This window comes from Hemicordylus capensis, chromosome 2, assembly GCF_027244095.1.
Source record: "Hemicordylus capensis ecotype Gifberg chromosome 2, rHemCap1.1.pri, whole genome shotgun sequence".
In the NCBI taxonomy this organism is placed as follows: Eukaryota; Metazoa; Chordata; class Lepidosauria; order Squamata; family Cordylidae; genus Hemicordylus; species Hemicordylus capensis.
Genome location: NC_069658.1, coordinates 18,113,288 through 18,135,020, shown reverse-complemented (window position 1 = coordinate 18,135,020; position 21,733 = coordinate 18,113,288). Strand labels below are relative to the sequence as shown.

The 21,733-nt window shown below is 44.1% G+C and overlaps 1 protein-coding gene and 1 long non-coding RNA gene across 3 annotated transcripts in view; one reads left to right on the top strand and one right to left on the bottom strand.

Moving 5' to 3' along the window:
* The window catches only part of MBD2 (methyl-CpG binding domain protein 2), an 84,594-nt gene that overhangs the window by 47,194 nt on the left and 15,667 nt on the right, over positions 1-21,733 (top strand). For both annotated transcript variants that reach the window (XM_053298999.1, XM_053298998.1), the window contains exons 3-5: positions 1,106-1,243; positions 17,256-17,346; positions 19,150-19,327. In XM_053298999.1, the coding sequence (XP_053154974.1) occupies positions 1,106-1,243; positions 17,256-17,346; positions 19,150-19,327 (407 nt within the window). The remainder of the gene's footprint in view (positions 1-1,105; positions 1,244-17,255; positions 17,347-19,149; positions 19,328-21,733) is intronic.
* Positions 19,271-21,733, bottom strand: part of LOC128346096 (uncharacterized) — a 50,563-nt gene continuing 48,100 nt past the window's right edge. The window contains exon 4 of the long non-coding RNA XR_008316779.1: positions 19,271-19,405. This is a non-coding gene — a long non-coding RNA (uncharacterized LOC128346096). The remainder of the gene's footprint in view (positions 19,406-21,733) is intronic.

The following is a 21,733-nucleotide window of genomic DNA, read 5'->3' as shown; positions in this document are numbered from 1 at the left end:
CTTCTGAAAGTCCTATAAACAAGGAAATTCTAAACAGTCTTGGAAGGAAGGAAGGAAGGAATGGAATGCACGGTTCAGTAGAACTACTGTATTTCTTTCAAACACAATATACTTCAGTGGAGGCTTTGAGTAGTCATGTGATGTTTATGCATGTGTAAACCAGCTCATTGCATCACTAAATACTTCCTTGCATTGGCTCAAATTCTTGTTTAAAAGGAATTTAGTATACAATGCTAGAGCACATATATGAGGGCAGGGGAGTTCTTGCATGATTTGATAGGTGCTGTCAAGTCGGTGTCGACTCTTAGCGACCACATAGATTCTCTCCAGGATGATCTGTCTTCAACTTGGCCTTTGAGTTCTCTCAGTGGTGCATTCATTGCTGTCATAACCGAGTCCATCCACCTTGCTGCTGGTTGTCCTCTTCTTTCCTTTTCTTCAACTTTCCCCAGCATTATGGACTTCTCAAGGGAGCTGGGTTTTCACATAATGTGTCTGAAATATGATAGTTTGTCCTGCAATTTCAATCGGCTTTTGGTTTGGTTTTTTTTTTAAATGAGGGGGAGGGCTTCTGTATTGGAGCAGTGCCTTGTTTGCAGAAATGTCACTTTGTTTATTTGAAAAAAAAAGTTTACTCTTCCATCACTTAAATTTTTAATTTTTTAAAAAAGTGCAGATGATAAGATGCTTTCTATCTCTGGGAATAAAGAGCAGTGTTGGCCATGCTCTGTTTGTGTTTTCTGTTCCCACCTCAGTTGAAGAGCATAGCTCTCAGGAAAACCAAGGTCCCCAGTACAACTTATTGTAGTCATTTCTTATAGGAAAATTTAATGTTTAGCACTGATTGTTACTATATTATTACTGCTGCTACTACTACTGATTTCAAATATTTCCTTGAAAGGCTGTGCTCATAAAAATCATGAAAAGTTGGAAAGACATAATTATTGAAATTTTAAAGATATTTTATACAATCTTGTTTGTACAAAAATACAAGTTAAATATTGCATGATTACCAACCATATAACAGCTTCTCATGTTTACCTCTGCAGAATATCAGCTGCATGGTAATGCATGCCTCTTTTTGTTTTGCTTTGGCTTTTAATAGGGTAAGCCAGATTTAAATACAACACTGCCAATAAGACAAACAGCATCTATCTTCAAACAGCCTGTAACCAAAGTTACCAACCATCCAAATAACAAAGTGAAATCGGATCCACAGCGAGTGATTGAACAGCCTAGACAGGTAAGTAGATGTGTGTGGTGCCATTTTAAGGCAGGGCTGCACAACTTCGACCCTCTGGCTGCTTTTGGACAACTCCTCCCATCATCCCCAGCCACAGTGGACAATAGTTTGGGATTATGGGAGTTGTAGTCCAACATCTGCAGGAGGGCCAAAAGTCGGGCAGCCCTGTTTTAAGGATCTTCCTAATTTTATCCTTATTGATTAATTGGAAGGATAAGAATGGCCTAATAAACCTGCACAGAGAAAATAATGGGGAATGTGTTACATTGCAGTTAGACCAGTCTATTGCCTGCCTGTTGCTTGATTGTTGTCGAATATTCCGTGAAGTCAAAGAAGACTGAAGGGAGACATGATAGCTCTTTTAAAAAACCTGAAGGGTTGTTGCATAGAAGAGTTCAAAGACTTCTCCAAAAGTTGGGACTAGATCTCATGGGTTTAAGTTACAAGAGAGTAGATTTTGGTTGAATGTTAGAAGCAACTTCTTAGCAATAAGAACAGCTTGGCAATGCAACCAATTTCTATGGAGTTGATGGGTTCTTCCTCAGTGGAGATCTTCAAGCAGAGGTTGGACAGCTGTTTGTTAGGGAAGCCCTAATTCTGGATTTCCTCCATAAAGCAGGGGATTGGATTGGATGATATGGCCTACTAGGCTTTCTCCTTCTGTGAAGGTCCTTGTTTGTATTATTTTTTGGAAAGAAAAGTGAGGTAGAAACATTAAAATGAACAAATATGAAGGATATTTATATACCACTTTTCAACAAAAGTTTCCAAAGTGGTTTACAAAGATATAAATAAATAAAATGGCTCCCTGTCCCCAAAGGGTTCACAATCTAAAAAAGAAGAGGAAGAAATAAGATAGACACCAGCCACAGCCACTGGTGAGCCACTTTGCTCAGTTCCAAAAAAAGAGAAAAGCCCAAAGCAGCTAACTTGCAAAGCAAAGAACTGTATAATCAAAGTAAGAATCCAAACGAAATGACAAAAAATTAACAATAAGAATGCTACAGTAATACAGAAAAGCTACGATGTTGCTCAGTACCAAACAGTTACAACAATATGGTTGGTAAGTATGATGCAACATTCATAAACATTAAATCAATACATTCGTACTGAATAAAAGTTTCACTAAATAACGAGGGGATAATAAAACACACAACATGCACACTTGATTAAAAAATGTACAATATCCTCTTAGTCCAGGCATCATCATCATTTATTTACTGCTTCAAAAACAAAAACAAAACACGGAACAAAGAGGTCTATATAGCAGAAGGAATGAAAAGATAGTTCTCAGTCCCAAAGGGGCTCTCAGACTAAAGAGAAATGCAAGCGAGATGCCAGCAATGCTCACTGGAGGGTCCCTGGGCTGGGCCGAATAGGGACAGTTGCTCTCCTCCTGCTAAGCATAAGAGCCACCACTTAAAAAGATATCCCTTTGCCCATTTAGCAGGGGATTTGCAAAATATTTTGGGAATACACCCAAATATTAAGACATACCCTTAAAGCAAACACGTCTATCCTAATTAGAGCTGGAGGAGGAGGAGACTATGGGAATTTAAAAGAACTTTAAATTAGATTTGTATTTTTTATGTTCCAATTTAATATTTTTATTGTGTAATAGTTTTATATTGTGTTAAATGTTTCTTGTAAATTGCCTTGAGGTTGTTTTAATGAAAGGCAGCATAAAAATTAAATGACAATTAAATAAATAGCAGTCTAGGGTTCATTGTATCACTGGGGTTGTCTGGTGGCAGTGATGACCAGCCCCCCACGCTAAACCATTGTTACTGTGAAGTCCTGTTTGACATGATTGGGACTCAAACATGGAATTTAATTATGCTTAGGACTGCAGCCTTGGGGCCAAATCACGGTTTAATGCTTGTGCATTAAACATTAAGATGATGTTGGGCTACAACTCCTGTCATCGCCAGCCACAATGGCTGAAGGCTATCAGTGTCTGGATGAGAGAGCACCTTTGTCTGGCTCAACCGTGTATTTTGTGCTAAGGAGCATCTGCTCCCATGTGAAGCTCCCCAACCACTGAGTTCTAGGCCAGAGGTCCTGCTCTCTAATCTGCCTTCAGTTGTTACCTGATTGGTGGAAACCAGTGACAGGTCCTTCTCAGTGACAGAACTCTCTCTCCACGGGAAATGGGATAAGCTCCCTCTCTTGCTGCAATTAGGTGGCAACAGAATATATTTTTTATTCCATAAAGCCTTTTAAGTTCTGAGGTTTTACATCGGTCACCTGGAAGGTACTTTATTGCTGCTGCTCTATATTCGCTGTTTTTTTTTTCATTTTTATAGGCTTTATTGGGCCACATCCTGATTAGCACTGATGCAAACAATTCTCCCCTTCCCACCCTCCTCCCTGCAGCCCCCAGAGCTCTCTGAATCGCTGTTCCTGAGGATCAAGGGACTTGCACAGAGACATGGGTTGCTACATGAGTGGTGGGAGGGGAAATCCCCTGGAATTGTGCAGAGACTCCTTCCATTAATGGAACTTCCATACTAATTTTGCCTTGCTTTGGTGCCATTCTGAATTATTTGGGAGTTGCCCTGGTAGCTATTTTATAGTTCTTTGGTAGCTTCCCTTGTTATTTTGGTAGTTGCCCTAGATCAGGCCTGTTCAACTTTGCTTCCCGCCCCTCCCCCCCACTGTTTTTGGACTACAACTCCCATAATTCTCAGCCACAGTGACCAATAGCCAGGGTTTATGAGAGTTGTAGGCCAACATCTGCAGGAGGGCCAAAGTTGAGCAGCCCTGCCCTAGATTCATATTTATGGGGGGAAATGGGCGATGCATTTTCTAAAATAACTATATAAGCCAGCACGTCTCAAACTTGGGGCCCCAGGTATGGCTGGACACAAATACCATTGTGGCTGGGGATGATGGGAGTTGTAGTCCAACATCACCTGAGGACCCAGATTTGAGAACACCCTGATATAAGCCACCAGATGTACTTGAAGAGTGGGCTATAAATAAAATAGGGCCTTGACCATTACCAGAACTTGGCTATCATCTTCTCTGTTGCCTCCCAGCATTTCAAAGATCCTGAAACACCATCCACTTGATTAGTTGGCTTGTGGGGGCGTATATCAAAGGCCTTGTTGCCTGCATGCCTGCTTCCTCCTCCTGTCTCCTAGATGTGTTGTCAGAAGTTTTCTTTTACCAGTTCTTTGATCTTTGCAGATGACTAGACCTATCTAAAATAGGCTCTTCCCTGAAGCTCTTTTAGTAACTCAAAGAATCCTATTGGCTAATACAAAGAGACCCAAGAAGAACCTGTAATGTTGGCTTTCCGTTGTGTTGGATCCAACTGTGTTGTCGCCTCTTGTATTTCCATAACACAATTTCATTCCAGAAAGATCAGCGACTGCCCCAGCAACCACATGGTGGTGCTCCAGAGTCTCTTCTCGGAAGTGAAGTTGCTTCCTTTAAACTTTGATAAAATCAGACTGTGACACAGACAAAGCTTTTCTCTTTCCTTTCCATGTGTCCTTTGCTGAAGACACTAGAGCTCAAAATATCATCCTTTTCCTCCTAATCCATTTCATTTAAATGCAAACAATCATTCATTTATTGCTTTAGTCAAAGGCCATTGGGCAGGGTGAGAAATACATCACATCTATGACTTGTAGAAAATGGATAAAATAAACCCAAACTATGTCTAAAGCAAGGCACATATTAAACAAGCATGCCAGTATCATAACACACAGTGTTCAAAATCAAGTCAGAGCATTATTTATTTCATTTCACTTCATTTCATTTCTGAACCGCCCCATGCAGAGGCTCTGAGCGGTGCACAACTAGTTTAAAAACAAAAACAAACAACATTTAAAACACACTACTTAAAACAATATAAAAACAATTTAAACACAATTTAAAACCAATTAAAATACTTAAACAATTTTAAAACCTTGGAAGGCCAGGCCAAATAAGTAGTCTTTAGGGCTCTCTTGGCCAACAGCAAGCCTAAACTGCGGATATCTGCTGGGAGTGCATTCCATAGGCTAGGAGCAGCTACAGAGAAGGCCTGGTTCTGAGTCGCCACCAGATGTATTGGTGGTAACTGGAGATGGATCTCTCCAGATGACCTCAATGTGCGATGGGTATCATACATAAGAAGGCTCTCTCTAAGGTAGCCTGGACCCAAGCCATTCAGGGCTTTAAAGGTAATCACCAGCACTTTGTATTTTGCCCGGAAACATATCGGCAGCTAGTGCAACTGTTTTAAAACAGGCATAATATGGTCTCTCCAGGTTTTTCCTGGAGACCAATTTAGCTGCCGTATTTTGAACTAACTGAAGTTTCCGAACTACATACAAAGGCAGCCCCATGTAGAGCACATTGCAGTAGTCAAGCCGGGAGGTTACCAGCTGATGTACCACTGTTTTGAGATTGTTCTCTTCAAGGAATGGACGCAGCTGTTGAATCAGCTGAAGTTGATGGAAAGCGCTCCTGGCCATAGCCTCCACCTGAGATACCAGGGTTCGGCCTGGATCCAAGAGCACTCCCAAGCTGCATACTTGTTCCTTTTGGGGGAGTATAATGCCATCCAGCACAGGAAGATCTAATTCATTCCTCCGATTCTGATCCCCCACAATGAGCACCTCCATCTTGCTTGGATTCAGCTTCAACTTGTTATCCCTCATCCAGCCCATTACTGCCTATGCACAGTTATTTAGGGAGTTAATGCCATTTCCTAATGATGATGAGAAATAGATTTTTTCCTTATCAGGCTGTAGCAGTCAACTGTATTATTTGAGAGAGCTTTTGTATTAATTCCTAGAGCTGTCATGGCAAAGACTGAAATCTCCTGAACCAGGGAAGCCTCTGAACTGGATAATTTTAATACAATAAGGCAGTTTACACAACCAGGAACTGGGTAGGAAAATGTCCTACCCAGGTTGAGAATCACACTTCTGATTTTTGCCTGTGTGTGAGCAAACAATTAGGTAAGAGGACAGGGTGGTTGTGTGTGAGGCAGGAGCTGGGGAGGGCAGCTTTTCCTCCTCCCTTGGTCAAATGCTGGGTCTGAAAGCTGGGAAGGATGGCACTGTCCTACTAAGTTCCTGCCTCACACACAACCACCCCCTCCTCCTACCTAGGTGTTTGCTCACACACAGGCAAAAGTCAGGAGCACACACAGCTCCCAAACCAGGGTAAGACACTTGTCCAGCCCAGTTTTCGATTGTGTGAGCCACCTTAATGTAGAGCCCCCCCTTGGCAGCAGCTACAGCACTCAATAGGGAACCTAATATCCAGGCATGGAGAGGGACAAGACGTGGCACCCTGGCACTACTGTTGCTGTCCCCATAAAGGTGGAGGAGACATTTAAGGAAGCCACCTAATGGTGCAGGGGGGAAGTAACTTGCCTAGGGAGCAAGAGGTTGCAGGTTCGAATCCCTGCTACCTATATCGGGCAGCAGCGATATAGGAAGATGCTGAAAGGCATCGTCTCATACTGCGTGGGATATGACAATGGTAAACCTCTCCTGTATTCTACAAAAAAAACCCCACAGGGCTCCCTGGGTGCCAGGAGTCAACACTGACTCAACGGCACAACTTTACTTTACTCTCTGGAAGGGAGGTGCAGCTCTGACTAGTGGAGTCTCTGTTTCCTCCTGGTGGGGTATTTGAGGAAAAAAGGAGGAGGCGGGATCCACAGTACCACAAGGAGAAAAACAAAAACAAACCATGAACAGAATGATCTAATAGGCAATTAAGTAGAAATAAGATCTAATAGGCAATTAAGTAGAAAGAAATAAGAAACATATGTGCTGTTTGTAGATGTTTACCTGGCTGGTTTGTGTATAGCATATTTCAGTCATACGCCTTTTGCATATATACTGGTTTTGGGCATATCTTGTGTCATGTTTAGTATGTTATATGATTAAATCTTATTTCTGCTTAATTCAGATCATACTGTTCACGGGGTATTTGAGGAGGCTGGAGGTAGTATAAACCTGGCAGAAGGAGAGCAGCCTCAGTGGAGCAGAGCAAACGGCAGTCTAGTCGGGCATTCTTTTTCCTGCAGTGGCCACTTTCTGTTCTGGGCTGCCAGGATGAAAGGGAAGAGGCGTTTGAGGGAGTGGGAGAGCTTTGGATGACTGATGATGATGAAGCTTGAGAAGTTACGGTCATCGGCAGGTTCCGTGCCCTGGTTCCCATTTGGATGGGTGACTGCATGTGAGCCCTGCCTGCTTACTGTGAGATATTCTCCTTGGGGGTTGGGGCCATAGCTCAGTGCAAGAGCATCTCTTTACCGGCATGCAGAAGGTCCCAGGTGCACTCCCTGGCATCTCCAGAGAGGGCTGGGAAAGTCCCTGGCCCGAAAGCTTGGAGAAGCTGCTGCCAGTCAGTGTAGACAGTACTGAGCTATGGTCTGACTCGGTATAAGGCAGCTTCCTATTTTCCTATGTGAGCTGCTCCCAGCCAGGATAAAGAACTGGCTTGATGGATTTATCTGTTTCAATAGGCAGCAACTTCATATGATATGCTGAAGGTCATTCTGTGTACCAAAGAATAATGGATTTGAACTGAGCTCTCCCTGGCCAGCATTCATGCCAGGAACCTGCTTCCTTTTTATCAGCTGTTACAAGGAGGTTGAGTGAACCACTTAAAAAGCAGTCCACGTTGGATGCCAGAATCAGCCCCTTCCCACTGCCCTGGCACAAGACCTTCAGTATGGATTGCTTGAGTGTTCTAGAACTGTAAAGGCATTATTACTGTAGATGTGCAGCCATGGAGGCTTTGGGGAAGCCTGTCCCAGCTCTTCAGAAAGCTTATGAAGAGGACACTAAAATGTAAGCTGCAGAACAGGCTAAAGTGGTCCAATGGCAGCACATGTAGTGCTAGGTTAAGTAAATACCATTCTCATCCTAAAGATATTTGGGGGGGAGGGAAAAGCCCTATCCATACGTTATGTCTGCACAAATAGGCATTTGCAAGACTGCCTCTTGCCATAGAGAGCGTTAGATGCATGCAAGCCACTGGGATCAAAGAATCTTTGCCAAAGTGGAGGAGTCTCATTAAGTTGACTGGGATTTAGAAGTGTCTAAGGACTGGTTCATACATTCACGTCCATAACTCCCTGCTTAACTGGGTAAAGAGGCACCTTTTAAGGTCGTCGCTCTTTTGTTTTTAGCAGGGGTCCATATATTTTCCCCCTGTCTCTCACAACACTAGAACCAGGGGTCACTAAAAAGAGACTGGGTTCCCAAAAGAGACTGTCTGGGGTGGGGAAGAAGGCAAGGCAATCAATTTAGCTACTCTAATGACATGTTGCTCAGAGGGACCACTCCTGAAGCACTGGTTACATAGGGCCGGCTATACTGACATTTATTTTAAAAATGTCTAGGCTACCAGCTAGTAAAACTGCACAATGAAATAACAGATTGTTCTAGTAAGAACTGATCTGCCTTATTTTCTTTTCACTATCTCTAAAGTAAAATTGTGCCATTGAGTTGGTGTCAACTCGTGGCGCCCACAGAGCCCTGTGGTTGTCTTTGGTAGAATACAGGAGGGCTTCACCACTGCCTCCTCCCTCGCAGTCTGAGATGATGCCTTTCAGCAGCTTCCTATATCACTGCTGCCCGATACAGTACCAGTGGGGATTTGAACTCTTGTTAGTCAAGCATTTCCCCACTGTGCCACTTAAGGTGACCCTTCACTATCCATACAGCTGGATTAAATTTAGTTCAAATTGGTTAGGTGGTCCACAAGTTAGAGCTTTTGTGCCTCAAACGTTCAGACATCCACCATCTTGAATCGTGGTGGATAACATCATCACAAACTACACCGTTGAGGTGTCCCTGTGTGTCCCTACATGTCCCTACAAGTGTACCTGGTTTGGTTCATATTGGTCCAGTTGTTGCAAAGTTGATGTGGGGGACACATACACAGACGGACACACACATGGATTGCCAGGTGATCTTATAAGCCTACTGGAAAGTAGGCTAAAACTAAGCAGTAAACTGCTATAAAGCATAAAATGACAATCGGCAAAGCAGCAGTAAAAAATCTAGTCAAGTGAGTAAGGACCAATATTAAAACCAGCTTAAGTAACTTTCTAGAATGCCTGGGCAAATTAAAATGTGTTTGCCTGGTGCCACAAGGAAATAAAGGCCTGTGCCAGGCAAGCCTTCCAGTGAGGGCATTCCCTTTCATTCCGACTGGCTCCTCAGGTTACCTGGTCTTGGCGGGGTGATGCGCTGCAGTCCCAGCCCTGCTCTCAATCTGCAGATGATGTTGGGATGGCTCCCTCTCCAGGCAGAGCATTTGTCTCTGCAAACAAACGCGGTATCTGTGGGAAGCCGTGGTTAAGACGTGGTCTTGGTGCAAAGAGGAGGGCGTGCTGGCTTGTTCCCTTCGGTGCTGTACTTGGTTACAGTGTCCGGGGATTGAGAATGCCTCAGCAGTCTACCCTCTCTGGCAATAATAATAATGATAAGCTTTAGTTAGTTGTTAGCTGCTCACAACCCAGGATTAAAATCTACAATCAAAACACAACACGTTAGATCACAACAGACAAAAAGGGAGACAAGAAAATACAAGACAAAGCAGTTTAAAAACTCACTTTAAATCTCTGGGCAGCGCTGTAGTATAGCAAAGGATAAAGTCAATGACCTGGAGGTGCAAGGGAGTGAGGCACTTGATACTGCAGGCCCAGCTACAAAACACCCCACAGTTGCCCTGCAGCAGAGGCTGCACAACTGTGGTCCTCCAGAGGTTGTTGGACTATAGATCCTATTATTCCCAGCCACAGTGACGTAGGAAGCTGCCAGGGATGGATCCAGGAGGAAATCACAGGGGGTGCAACAGGATTTCCCCTCCCCTCTATATAAAAATATTGTGCCTTTAGATGTTTTCTCTCTTGCAAATGCACTATGCCAGGGGTGTCAAACTCAAACCTGGTGGTGGGTCAGATCGGATTCTGATGAACCTCTGAGGGTGTCGCCACCTTTTGTCACCTCACACCCACCTTACACCACTTTCTGTCTTGCTCTTCCCTCACTTCTCTCATTCCCTTTCTCCCCTGCCCCTTGCCCTACCATTTAAATTATCTGAATGCACTACTTTTTGAACCAAAGTACACTCAGGGGAAGTCTGAATTTTTTAAAAAAAATTATTTTTAGAAGAAATTCTGAACAACATACCTGCTGATACCAGATTTTGCATGGACGGTCCTGCCACTCTCCCTACATCCTCTCTCCCTTGCAGAGATGTAGCCAAGTATTTAAAAGATCCATGGCTTGGGCCCACTGGGCCTGCCTGAGGCTCACAGCCTCCCCAGTTTTGATAATTAAACCATTTCATGCTCTCTAAAAGTATCCAACACTCTCCTTCCCACTAGTTCACTTCACTGATAAAAATTAATCTCCTGTTTCTCCTGCATCAGATTTCTCCTGCAATCAATACCCTTATAATTTAGAACCAGTGTGGTGTAGTGATTTGGGTGTTAAGACTAGGATTGGGGAACTGGCATTCCCCAATCAGTCCTGAAACCCGCTGCAGGACTTTAGGTGAGACACTTTCTCTCTCTCTCTCTCTCTCCTCTAAACCTGCCTCACAGGATTGTTCTGAGGATAAAAGTGGGGCGGAAGATCAAGTACACTACCCTGAACTCTTTGGAGGAAGAAGAGGAGATGTGTCTATAACATATATGTATTTAAAGCTTTTTTCAATGACCTCCTTTAATGTGCAATTGAAAGTTAAAAGTTTGAAAACATTCAAAAGTTTAAAAACTATACCACAGCTGTAGCAAAATAGCAAACGTTTTGACGTAAGACATCATCCCCAGTGCTATACAAAGGTGGCTGAGTCTTGTTCTTAAATACAACTCCACACCATGATTCAGCTAAAGAACTGAAGGCAATCAACCAGTCCTCTGCAGCTTCCAATATTGCATACAGGAAAACAGTGGAAGGAGGGGAAAGAACACAAAAGCTGAAGTTCATTCACAACACAACCAATGAATTCCATTGCTTTCCTCATTTCCTCTTTAACATTTATAGTTGGGTGCAACTGTTCTCTATATATGGCTTTTCTGATTTTTCGTTTCCTCAGATCTGTCTCCACAGCCAAGGTGAATATCTTTGTATTCACTACTCTGCCTTGGTCATTTGATTTCAAAGAGTACAGCAGAATATCATATATGGAGTTACCCCAACTTTTTAGGATTTAAAGACAACCAAACATTTCATTGGCAATGGAATATTTAAAATGAGTTTCTTATGCTCTGATTTGCAAAACCTTATTTTGAAGCAAGTGTATAAAAATAGACTTTTTGTGGGAGAGGGGAAATGCTTAATGTTCCTTTTAGCAATTTGTGAATTACTTCACAAATGGAGCTACTTTCAAGAGCTGAGATATTTTAGTCCATTATAAGCTTATTAAAAAGACAATGCTCATCAGCACACATTACCTTATTGTTACAAGCACAAAGCAAAATAAAATAGTAATGATTATAACGGGAAACATGTTGAACAAGAACCATTTTATCATATTTTGCGATTTAAGCCATTTTGAGAACTTTGTTGCTAAAAAAGCAGCATATAAATATTTTTAATGGGGTGGTGGTGGTGGAGGAGGAAGAAGAGAGAGAACCCCATACACAGACCAGATTAGAGCTATAAACAGTTTAGCATCTTCAGGAACAAAAGGCAGGAACAAAAACAGATCTATTTTGTTAGAGCATTTTTTCTTCTCTCTTGTTTTTAAAAAGTTTCAATACTTTTGAATTGACTAATTTCTTCACAGGAAGCTATATTGTTGGAATGGAGAGGGGTTTTCTTACAAATTTGTATTAGAACAGCTTTAGCTTATACTTTGAAAAAATGATTTTTTTGAAGTGTAAAGTGTAAATCGCTCTCTCTCACACACACACTCACACACACACACACACGTTCTCACTCTCGGAGATCATGAGAGAAGACATACACACCATTCATGGGGGTGGGGTGGGAAGAGAAACACAGTGGCTTAAGCAAGGGGAACAAATCTCTCTTACACACACCCACACTCTCCCCCACACCACACCAGATTAGGGATTGGGTTTTTTTTTTTTTTTTTAAGTTTAACTTTCCTGGGGGGGGGGGGACAAGCCCAACAGCCAACTTCCATCTCCCATTAATCAACTCCATTGTCCTCTTGGCAGATTGCAGTATACTATATTCAGAGGCCGGCCAGAGCAGGGGAGGAGCACAAGACCCAGGAGAACAAACCAGGCTGCTGCTGCTGGAAGAGGGCAGGACTAGCAGCACAAAGTGAAGTTAACCCCTTCTTTTTTTAAAAAACCTCTGCTGCTGCCAAGAAACTGCTGATCTGGATCCAAATTCACAGGGGGTGCAACTGCACCCTTGCACCCCCCTGGATCCGCCCCGAGTCAGACCATTGGTCCATCTAGCTCAGCATTGTCTACACAGACTGGCAGCAGCTTCTCCAAGGTTGCAGGCAGGAATCTCTCTTGGCCCTATCTTGGAGATACCAGGGAGGGAAGTTGGAACCTTCTGCATGCTAGCAAGCAGATAATCTTCCCGGAGTGGCCCCATCCTCTGAGGGGAATATCTTACAGTGCTCAAATGTAGTCTCCCATTCAAATGCAAACTAGGGTGGACTCTGCTTAGCAAAGGGGACAATTCATGCTTGCTACCACAAGACCAGCTCTCCTAACCATGGGCCAGTGGTCCATGGTCAGGGAAGACAGGAGCTGTAGTGCTACTTTACACTGATATCCCTGATTATTTTGTCCATGTAATCATCTAGGTATTTTAATTTCTGTGGTGCTACTTGTCCCCTGCTTGATCAAAGATGTTACTGCAGGTCCAAATATCTGACCTTGATCATTGAACGGGCTTTTAAAAAATCAAGTATCTGAGAAGGTGTCTGCCAAAGGAGCCAGGAACGAAATAATTGAGTTATCCTACAAGTTGTGTAAATGGTGAATGAAACTGTACGACCCAAGTGGTTACTGTTGTGATTGTCTCAAAATTGATCTTAATTGGACAACAAAGTATTAATGACTTGTGTGGAGAGCACTGAAATTAAGCAATTATGTTGTGTACGAAGCTCATCCATCACATTATCAATCCAAGCATGCTCTGTAGGGATCACCTATCTTATTTGACATAATTGTTAAAACTAAATTGATTTAAAACCGGCTAAATGGGAGCGTTTTATAAGGTCCTTCCATTAATTATGCAAATGGCAAGTGCAAGTACCTGTATAATTTAATTCCTATTTAAGCTAAATGAAATAATGTTAAAATTTTACTGTCCTTTCATAATGAGAACTGTTGGAGGTGGCAGATTGCTCTTTGGGATAACAAGAGTGTATTTTGGGAGTTGCACTTAAAACACTTTGACTTTTGAGAAAGGAAACCGGTTTCAAAATCATCTGATTAGATGCCCCCTCCACTTGCAGGATCTTTACAGTTTTACAACTACAGTTTTATCTAAGTCTTCCTCCAAATACTACAAGACAGCGTATACCCCTGCTTTATCCTCACAATAACCCTGTGAGGTAGGTAGGACTGAGACACAGTGATCTGGCCCAGAACTACAGTAGGAGCATAGGAAACTGCCATATACTGAGTCAGACCATTGGTCTATCTAGCTCAGTATTGTCTACACAGTCTGGCAGTGGCTTCTCCAAGGTGGCAGGCAGGAATCTCTCTCAGCCCTCTCTCGGAGATGCTGCCAGGGAAGGAACTTGGAACCTTCTGCACTTCCAAGAGCGGCTCTATCCCCCTAAGGGAAAATCTTACAGTGCTCACACTTCTAGTCTGCCTTTCATATGCAACAAAGGTAGACCCTGCTTAGCTAAGGGGACAAGTCATGCTTGCTACCACAAGACCAGCTCTCCTCTTGCTGATCAGACCTCACTCTGAGGCTTCTAGGGAATACGGGTGAAACTCGGAAAATTAGAATATCGTGCAAAAGTCCATTAATTTCAATAATGCAAATTAAAAGGTGAAACTGATATATGAGACAGACGCATTACATGCAAAGCGAGATAAGTCAAGCCTTAATTTGTTATAATTGTGATGATCATGGCGTACAGCTCATGAAAACCCCAAATTCACAATCTCAGAAAATTAGAATATTACATGGAACCAAGAAGACAAGGATTGAAGAATAGAACAATATCGGACCTCTGAAAAGTATACAGTGTACTGTGCTTGATTGGCCAGCAAACTTGCCTGACCTGACCCCATAGAGAATCTATGGGGCATTGCCAAGAGAAGGATGAGAGACATGAGACCAAACAATGCAGAAGAGCTGAAGGCCGCTAATGAAGCATCCTGGTCTTCCATAATACCTCATCAGTGCCACAGGCTGATAGCATCCATGCCACGCCGCATTGAGGCAGTAATTGCTGCAAAAGGGGCCCAAACCAAGTATTGAATACATATGCATGCTTATACTTTTCAGAGGTCCGATATTGTTCTATTCTTCAATCCTTGTCTTCTTGGTTCCATGTAATATTCTAATTTTCTGAGATTGTGGATTTGGGGTTTTCATGAGCTGTACGCCATGATCATCACAATTATAACAAATTAAGGCTTGACTTATCTCGCTTTGCATGTAATGCGTCTGTCTCATATATCAGTTTCACCTTTTAATTTGCATTACTGAAATTAATGGACTTTTGCACGATATTCTAATTTTCCGAGTTTCACCTGTAACTGAGCTCAAACACACCCCTCCCCTAGTCCTCTATAGACTGTTGTCCAGTAAACCCTGCTTCTCACTTTGGATTGGACCACAGGGATTTGATTCTCCCGGGCTTCCATCCTCATTTGGAGAGACCCCCTTCCAAGCGGTTACCCTAATTGAGGCCTAGTCCTTCCACAAGCCTGACTATTTCTACAGCACTCTTGGTGCATTCCCTTCCTAATTGCATGGGCAATTATATGGGTAATACATGCAATAGGGGACTCTTCCTGTTCATGGCTGTTTGGCTCTTTCAGACATTTGGTAGAACATGCTTTGGGGTAGGATTAATGGGCAGTGGTGGCTAGTCAGTAAGGGCAAGAGGGGCAGTGCCCCCCTCCCCCAAACAAGCTAATAAAGGATCATCAGACTTACCAGCAGAAGGAGGGCTTTCATAGCAGGGAGCTTCTTCCATCCCCTCATCCCCTTGGAATCAGATTGGCTGGAGCAAATTGAGTGGCAGCTGTTCCAGCCAGTAAGAGGGAAAAACGAAAGAGGAAGCTGCAGGCATGGGAAGAGGGGCTGGAGGAAGACCCCTGATCAGGAGGATTCCCTGGCTGCTAGGAAGTCTGATCTTTTACTAGCTGTTATGGTGGGACCTGGGGATGCAACCCCTGCCTTCTCCCTTCTGTCTCTCTTTTTGTCTTTTCCCCTCCTTTTTGTCCTGGCTTTTTTCTTTCTGCCTTCTTCCCCACCACCCACATTTTTTTCCTGTGTTCTGCTTCTTGCCCTCTTTCTGGTTTCCTCAATGCAGGCAGGCTTGGGTAAATATCTAGGCCAAGTGGCATGGAGGATAGTGCGGTAGGCATCTTCTTCAGTGACCAGGTTCTCCCCTGTCCACCCCTTGCTCATAGGAACATAGGAAGCTGCCATATACTGAGTCAGACCATTGGTCTATCTAGCTCAGTATTGTCTTCACAGACTGGCAGCAGCTTTTCCAAGGTTGCAGGCAGGAATCTCTCCTTCTGCTCTTCCTAGAGCGGCTCCATCCCTTAAGGAGAATACCTTACAGTGCTCACACATTTAGTCTCCCATTCATATGCAACCAGGGCAGACCCTGCTTAGCTAAGGGGACAAGTCATGCTTGCTACCACAAGACCAGCTCTCACCTCCTACACCAGCTTTCCTCTCCAATGCCCACCAGCTACTACTGTTAGTGGGTGTGATTCTGTGCTTTCCTCTGCATGTGTTCAGAGTAACATCCGATCAGTCCTGTCGAAGATAGCTCTGGGTACGCTCCTTTCTCCTGTAGAAAAGTGGTATATAAATGTTTGGAGGAGGAGAAGTTCTCAGAGTGGTCTACATAGAAACATGCATAATAAATAAGATGTTTCCCTGTCCCAAAGGGCTCGCAGTCTAAAAAGAAACATAAGGTAGTCACCAGTAACATCCACTGGAGGGATGCTGTGCTGGGGCTGGACAGGGCCAGTTGCTCTCCCCCTGTTAAATGGAAAAGATTCACCAAAGGTGCCTTTTTGCTCAGTTAGCAGGGGTGAACTCCACTGACCATGCCAGATTAGATCCTGTGATCAAATCTCATGAATCCTATGAAAGATTCTGGATTGGATTTGCACTCTTGCCTGAGCCGTACCGGTCCTCCACTTACTGCCCTTCTCTGCTGCAGCCTCTCCTTGTCTCGGCTTCATTTCACCCAGCTTTGCCTTGTCCCCGGGACCTTATTCCCCTGCCTTGTCAGGCATCTGGTCCAACCTGTGCAGCCATTAATTAGTTCTTCCTCTCAGTAGTGCACCTTTAAAAGCTACCCCTTTTAGCGTAGATGTGTAGTTGGCAGCAGCACAGGGATACAGAAAGTAACCTAGCGTGCGGGCTGATTAACATTGGAACGAAAGGATATTAATTACAAAAGTGAATGAGCAAAAAGAGGTGTGTGTCAGAGAGAGAGAGAGAGAGAGAATGTGAATCATTTAATCTAGCCTGCACAAGTTCATTGCAATGAATGGAAGGCAGTTCTGTTCTCCATGCATCTTCTGGGTCTTGTGTGGGAGGAATTTCCAGTGGCTAGTTCCCATTTAGTAGTAAATCTCCAGCAAGAATGCACATCTAAAAAAACAACAACAGCCCCCGTCCCCGGTTAAGTGCATGAATTCTAAGCATGTGCTGATACGACGTTACTCGAAAGCTTCTGCATGCTGCTGATTTGAATGCATTTGTAAGGGTTGCAGTGTGGTTCCGTAGAGAAACGTAATGCTTAAAATGAATATTCAGTCTTTTCTGCAATGATTTGCCATTTGATATGCTCCATTTTATCCTAATCGGGTTTTTCAATCTTTTAGCTTTTCTGGGAGAAGAGACTGCAAGGCTTAAGTGCATCCGATGTGAGTGAACAGATCATAAAATCCATGGAGCTGCCTAAAGGCCTTCAAGGTACTTTTTGCCGTAGTGATGCTTTATGCACTCTCATAAATCTGTGGATCTCAGAGTGGTTCTTAGAATGGATCCATAAAGACAGTTCACACATGCATTTGTCACTTGACTTATGAACACTCAATGACCCACCACCCCACATGCAAACAGAATCAGTTGGATTCTGTTTCTTTTGAGAGGATTTGAAAGCTCCCTCTGTGGTGGTTGATATGTGATGGCTCGTTCACACATGGAGGCCCGCTGCTGATACTGCAGTTGCCAAGTGATAATCATGCATGTCTGAACTATCCCATTAGAGTTGCCCTGCCGGGTGTCACATAATAGTCTGCCTAGCTCAGCATCCTCTGTGCCTCAGTGGCCAGTCAGAGACACTAGCAATGTGTGAGGATAATGGCAGTCTATTGTTAAGCCTCACAGCTAGATAGTTGGCAATGATGCTGCTCACACAACCAAAAACTGGGTAGGACAAGTGTCATACTCAGATCTGGTAGCTGTGTGTGCTCCCAGTATTTGGTTAAGTGGGAGCAAACTACATACTAGATAGGTGGTGGTGGTGGGGAGTGATTGTGTGGGAGCCGGGTAGGGCAGCTTTTCCTCCTACCTTGGCCAAGTGCTGGGTATGAAAGCTGGGTAGGACAGCACTGCCCTACCCAACTCGTGTCTCCCACACGATCACATTTCCCTCCTCCTACCTAGTTGTTTGCTCCCACACAACCCAAGATTGGGAGCACACACAGCTCCTAAACCTGGGTAGGACACTTGGCCTACCCAGTTTTTGGTTGTGTGAACAGCTTCAACATGTCTCTTTTGAAAAGAGACGATATTCTTTGGGCTGGTATGATTGTCAGCCACAGGTGGGTTCCCAGAGAGCTTTCCATTCTGACCCCTGCATTTCCCTCTGTTGTATGACATGGATTGCTTGCTTGCTAAGGTCATCTGCAGGGGGCGAGGAGGAGGAGGTGGTGGTGGTGATTCAGGCATACATTGTGCTGTGCCTCTAGTTCCCTCCTGTTTCTTGTTGCACAGCACTTTTGTGTTTCAATAAATGGTGACTGGCGTTCTGAGCATTGAAACACAGGTGGTATAGACCCTTGTGCACTACTGCACACATTTCAATCCATTACTGTGGTGCTGTGGGACAGGGCTGGTGTGCTGCCTCTTGAAATTCCCCATTCACAATTGTGCAACACAACACCCATTGGAGATCACGGATGTTGCCTCACGCAACTGCCATTGTGCACTTCTAAGTGGCAGCATATCAGTCCTGTCCTGCAACACTGTGGGTGTTGTTTTAGACACCCAGCAGCTTAGGAGGGTCTGTACTACCCACATGTCACCGCTCAGAATATCAGTTGTTGGTATTATATTTTGCAAGCAATGACAACTAAACCGCTGTGAAATGTTGGCATGGAATGTTCTGGCTTAAAGGCTGGATGTTGCACTTGAGCACATTATGTGATATGAGTGTACAGACATTACACTCAGACATTATGTGAAATGAGTGTACAGATATCTGTACAGTCGAACATGTGTTTGTGTGAATGGCTGTACCTGGGTTCGTTTTTGAAGTGAACCTGGGTACTGGCCCACTTGAATGCATGGTACAGATAGGAAGTGTACTGCTGCACCTGTGTTCAGCATAACATGTGAATGACTATACCTGCATACACTATACGCCCATTGTACAAGCGTCAAATGTAATGTGTGAGTGTGGCTTTGGTCTCCTTCATATGTCATCCTGCCTTTTGAATGGAAATATGCTGAGTGTTTCGTTTAATGGGCCGGTTGTGCTTCATCTGCTAGGGGTCGGCCCCGGGAACAATGATGATACCCTCTTGTCTGCTGTCGCCAGCGCCTTGCACACCAGCTCTGCACCTATCACGGGGCAACTCTCTGCGGCGGTGGAAAAGAACCCAGCCGTGTGGCTGAATACATCCCAACCTCTCTGCAAAGCGTTCATTGTCACAGACGAGGACATTAGGTAGGTTTCTGTCTCTGTTTTTCCTTCATTCTTTTTGCAGATATCCATCTGGCAGCAGAATGCCAGCCGTAGCAGAACCTGTGATTGAGCATAAAGATAGTGTTTAAATAGCACTCCATCCTAAATGTTTTGAAAATATTTCACATGCATTATCTCAACCCTGTATTATGATCTCCATGTTACAGTTGGGCAGCTGAGGCTGGTTTGGGCAAACTCCTGGCCATAACGCATCATCAGGGGTTGCTCTGAGAGCATACCCAGCCTGATGACCTTGGGAGATGCCCCAGTATGCTTTGGGGGCATCCCTTAAATGTGTGATGGGGTGCTCATCTGAATTGCCCCTCTACACATGCTCCAAATACCTGTTTAAATAGGGCAAACACCCCTAAGGAGCATAGGAAGTTGCCTTATCTCTTGGTCCATCTAGCTCAGTATTGTCTACACAGACTGGCAGCGGCTTCTCCAAGGTTGCAGGCAGGAATCTCTCTCTGCCCTACCTTGGAGATGCCAGGGAGGGACCTTGGAACCGTCTGCATGCAAGCATGGAGATTCTCTTCCCAAAGCGGCCCCACCCACTAAGGGGAATATCTTACGGTGCTCACAGGTGGTCTCCTATTCAAATCCAAACCAGGGTGGACCCTGCTTAGCAAAGGTGACAATTCATGCTTGCTACCACAAGACCAGCTCTCCTGCTGAGATGATCGCTTATTAGGATGTCCTCTAGTGATTTCAGGGCATGCAGGCTCTCGGCACAACCCACGTGTTGCAGACGGCTCGCGTCTCATCCAAACCGGCCCATAGATATAGGCTTGCAGCTGTGTGACAGTTTGAGTTTTCTGCAGTGGTTGATCCTGAACAGAAATACAAGCCATGGTAGTGCTTTTCGGTTCCCAAATAGCCACTGGAATTTATCCACGTGCTCGCCTGGATGTCATTTCTTCTTGCTCTAGGTGCCATCGTGATTCGGGAGTGACACTACATCAGGAGGCTAGAAAGTCTTGGGAAATGGCACTGCAGTTCTCGCCTGGGCAGCAGTGGGAGCAAGGAGTTCCTGCTACTTGCACTGCTGCTGCCCACGCCCCTGCCCACATATTTGCCCACAAATGGTTTTTTTTTTAAATTCAATTTTATTGAAACATAAAGAAGAAGAAAGTACAGTATCATAATATTTCTTTAAGGAAGTACTAAAGAGAAAACATTCTAAACAGAGAATCTGCTTCTCTGTGGTCCCAATTCCAAATTGCTGCAAGTGGGGCCCCGTCCAATTTATGTGGTTCCTTCCCATGCACTTGAAAAAAATATTCTTAAATGGGCTTTGAATAATGTTTTTCAGATTTTTGTGTCTGCCTTCATGAGGACTAGAAACTTATATTTTCTTTTCTTGTGAGGAGTCAAATGTGAAAGATATTACCCAGGAAATGGCTGTTCCCAAATCCATGGGACCAAGGGTCTGACTCACCGTTCTAACGTTCTAATATTAACGTTATATTAACGTTATATTAACCGTTCTAATATTAATAGTTCTAAGAAAGTTCGGCAGCAATGATTAACATTTGATTACAACCGATCAACACTTGGTTGCCCTGATTACACTGGATACATAAAGCTTCACAGATCAAATCCGGACATTGGGAACAAATGATGTCAAGATGTTCTTGTCGGATACATCTTTGCACTCATGAGGACTAGGAATTCTTCCCCCTCAGGCAAAGTGTCCAGTGGGGATTTGAACCTGGGTTTCCTCGCTCCTCGTCTGACAATCTAACCACTGCACCACACTGGCTCTGAAGGCGTTTGGCAGTCAGAACCACACACCGTTTTGTGGGATGTATCTCCCTGTGTGTGTATTAAAGGCATCATTTGCCCCCCTCCTATTAGGCCCAGATTTTTCAGGTGGCGTTTTGAGCTTCTGCTACAGAAGAACAGCCCTGCTGGAAGACACCCGAGGCCCATCTCGTCCAGTACTCTGCTTCCCTTAGTGGCCCACCAGATGCCTCTGGGAAGCCCACAGGCAGGAGAGGAAAGCATACCCCCTGCTGCTCCCCTGCAACTGGTACTCAGAGGCATCCTGCCTCTGAGCCTGGAGACTATCAAGACTAGTAACCATTGATAGACCTGTCCTCCATGAGTCTGTCCAAGCCCCCTTTTAAAGCCTTCTAAGCTGGTGGCTGCCATGATATCTCGTGGCAGAGAATTTCATAGGTTCATTATGTGCTGTGTGCAAAACTACTTCCTTTTCTTGGTCCTAAATTTCTTAGCCATCAGTTTCATGGGATGACCCCTGGTTCTAGTGTTGTGAGAGAGGGAGGAAAGTCTCTCTCTCCACAACACGCATCATTTTATAGAACTCTTATCGCATTTCCCCTTGGTGATGCACGGTCAGCAGTGATGTACTGTTCCCAGAGC